This window comes from Nicotiana attenuata, unplaced genomic scaffold (genome assembly GCF_001879085.1).
Source record: "Nicotiana attenuata strain UT unplaced genomic scaffold, NIATTr2, whole genome shotgun sequence".
NCBI lineage: Eukaryota > Viridiplantae > Streptophyta > Magnoliopsida > Solanales > Solanaceae > Nicotiana > Nicotiana attenuata.
The window spans coordinates 5,165-8,310 of NW_017681562.1; the positions used below are offsets into that span (position 1 = coordinate 5,165).

General features: G+C 30.7%; 1 protein-coding gene across 1 annotated transcript in view; it reads left to right on the forward strand.

Moving 5' to 3' along the window:
* Nucleotides 1-233: 233 nt before the first annotated feature.
* LOC109221954 (zinc finger CCCH domain-containing protein 17-like) overlaps nucleotides 234-3,146 on the forward strand; it is a 5,399-nt gene continuing 2,486 nt past the window's right edge. Inside the window, exon 1 of the mRNA XM_019386374.1 lies at nucleotides 234-494. Within this exon, the coding sequence (XP_019241919.1) occupies nucleotides 234-494 (261 nt within the window). The remainder of the gene's footprint in view (nucleotides 495-3,146) is intronic.

Below are 3,146 nucleotides of genomic sequence, written 5' to 3' on the forward strand. Positions count from 1 at the left end.
CCGTAATTACTAAGAAGAGACTAGGGTAGTTCAAATACGAATTAGAACCGTAAGTTAATGGCGTTATTGGTAGTCAGGTTAACGGTTTAACGGTACGGGGAACGGTAGTTGTAAAGTTTTTTATTTAACGGTCGTTATCGGTTTGGGGCGGGTTATTCAATTTCTTAACGGATAATACCGTTATATATATATATATATATAATGCATATGGACGATCAGGATTTATCAAAAAAATGGAAGAGATTCTCCAATCTCTTCCTGCTAAGAACTTGAAGCCAGATGTTGTTACTTGGACTTCCAGATTTGGAGCATACTCTAAAAAGAAACAATACCAAAGATGCTTAGAAATATTCGAGGAAATGATCGATGAAGGTTGCTATCCAGATGGTGGAACAACAAAAGTGCTCCTTTCGTCTTGTTCGAGTGAAGATCAGATTGAACTAGTTACAACTGTAATTAGATCAATGCACAAGAATGTGAACACAGTACAGTTGGTTTGAAATGGCTCATTTAATTTCCAGCAATATGTACTCCCCCCAAACACTGTGTCGAAGTATGTTAAGTTTCAATCAACTGAAACATAAACGATAACCGCCCGATAATAGCTAAACCGATACCAATCCGCCCGATATCTTATCCGGTGTCTAGCGGATTAATACATTTAAAAATCGATAACCGATATGCCAAAACGTTAAGAGTAAATAATCGTCCGATCCGCCCTTAGGCAGCCCTAGAAGAGACTGTGGCAAGAATAGTATGGTGTAAAGGAAGAAGAGGGCCAATTCTTGTAAGGTGGAATAGAACATGGAATCCTACTAGTTTAGGAACAAGTCCCATGAACTAATTACATTTTCCACCCTTAGTAGTTTTTGTGAAATTTTTTCTTATTCTCCAATTCGTTTTTATTCTATGCTTCTTTTCTTCTTCTTTTTTTTTTCTTTTTTCTCGTTTTCTTCTTATTTTTTTTGTTTTTTTCCTTTTCTAATTTTATTTAACTTCTTTTTTTATATTCTTTTTCTCGTTATAATCTAATTTCATTTACTGTTTTCATTATCTTTTATTATTCTTTTTTTATACTATTACCAAAGAAAAACTAAATTGTGTACCAATTAAATGTAGCTAATACAACCAAAAAATATTAACTAACATATGATATCAGTATAGTATATTGTTATACCAATAGGGTATACAATTGTACAAAAAGAGTTAGAAAAAAAAATTTAATTAATTATTAAACTGAAATGATGTCAATTGTCAATAAAAATTTCAAAAAATCTAAAAAGGTCTAATTGTAAGAGTATGCCGTTACATTACATAGCATACTATAATTTTTTTTTTTTTTGCACTTTCAATTTGCCCCTCACGCTGGGTAAAAGTTTAAAGCAAATTAAAAAGGAAAAGGCAAGTGAATTTACGGGTAATAAGTGTATTATTATAGTATATTGTATACTATTACAGTATACTATTACAGTATATTGTATATTATTACAGAATACTATAACAATATATTGTATACTATAATAGTATACTGTTGCAGTATAACTATATACTCCTTAGTATATTGTATACTGTAGCGGTATACTATTAGGTAACTGTGTTCTTGTTCGATTATTAAAATATACCGTTGCAGTATATTGTAAATTATAATAGTATACTGTTGCAGTATAGCTATATACTCCTACAACATATTGTATACCATAGCGGTATACTATTGGGTAGCTGTGTTCTTCTTCGATTTTCAGCTGAAAATTTCGATCCCCATCACCTCAAATCAGCTCCAAATACTATCAAATTTCAGTATAAACTTCCAGAAGGTACTATAAGCAATATTTAACAGCACCCACTTTGAAGTAAACATGAAATCTTCAAAAATAAAATTGAGCTTCAAGCTCAACAATGGTGGATATTCAAATACACATAAAAATTTAGATCTGGGAAGCTTACTCGAAGATACTATAAGCAATATTTATAGCACCCACATCGAATCAAACAATAAATCTTCAAAATAAAATTTCAAATTCTGGAGCTTCAAGCTCAACAATGGTGGGTCTTCGTACACACAAAAAAATCATAAGAAGAGGAGGTAGAGCAATAGCATGGGTTGACCCTCTTAGTGAAGATCGATCTGACAGAGGAGAAGTAGATCCATTTAAGTCCACTACCAAGTAAGCTTGCAAAAATGAAGTTTAACATTCTGTAGTTCAAATGCGAAGGCAAATAGCTGTGGGCCGGGTAAATAGTCTTGATTGCATAGGTAGGAAAAGTAAATAGTTTAGGCTTGAATATTTAAAGGTAAATAGTTTGGGCTTAATGGGTATAAAGTGAGATTTCTCTTTAATCTACTCATAACAATTTTGTTTCCATTTGTTTGCTCGGTATCGTTTTACATTGATATTCTAATAAAGATTCAAATTTACTTTTGGCACTAACTAAGAGAAAATAAAAACTAATAAGAGATCTAAAAATAATTTTGTTTAGAAGAGAAACTTGCTTCCGATTGGAACAGTTAAGTTCATCAGTTCTCAGAGCTTGACTTCTTTTTTCCTTCCTTTTAGAAAAAGATATACTAGTACAGTTAAGGATGTACATGGACCGGGTTGGTTCGGATTTTATTAAAATCAAACCAAACCAATTATATCGATTTGGATTGGATCGGTTTTGTCGGATTTTTCGGGGTTTTCGGCTTTTTTGTTACTTAAATATTATTTCAATCTTACTTTGTTAAATTTTTTATGAGTAAATATATGTTTAGTAAAAATATAAAAAATTGACAATATATTATCTATTAAAATATTCTTATGAGAATATTTTCTTAGTAACACATAATAGTTATTTTTTTAGTCGTCTGACAATAATGTTTTGTTGATGCACACTTTCAAGGTTAACCGAATTTAGTAATTAAACATAAAAATCAATATGATACCTAAATAATAATGATCACTTCACATCCGAAAAGATATAACAATTTAATAGATCTTAACATATGATATGAATACGGAAGAACAAAGAGATTGACGCATTTCAGTAATACTTGATGAGAAAGTGATCATACAGCTCATTATTTAAGGTTAATAAATATGGAGCACTTCATATACTATTAAATATTATATCTCGCAAGAGAATCCCAAATATTTCTAGACATTTTT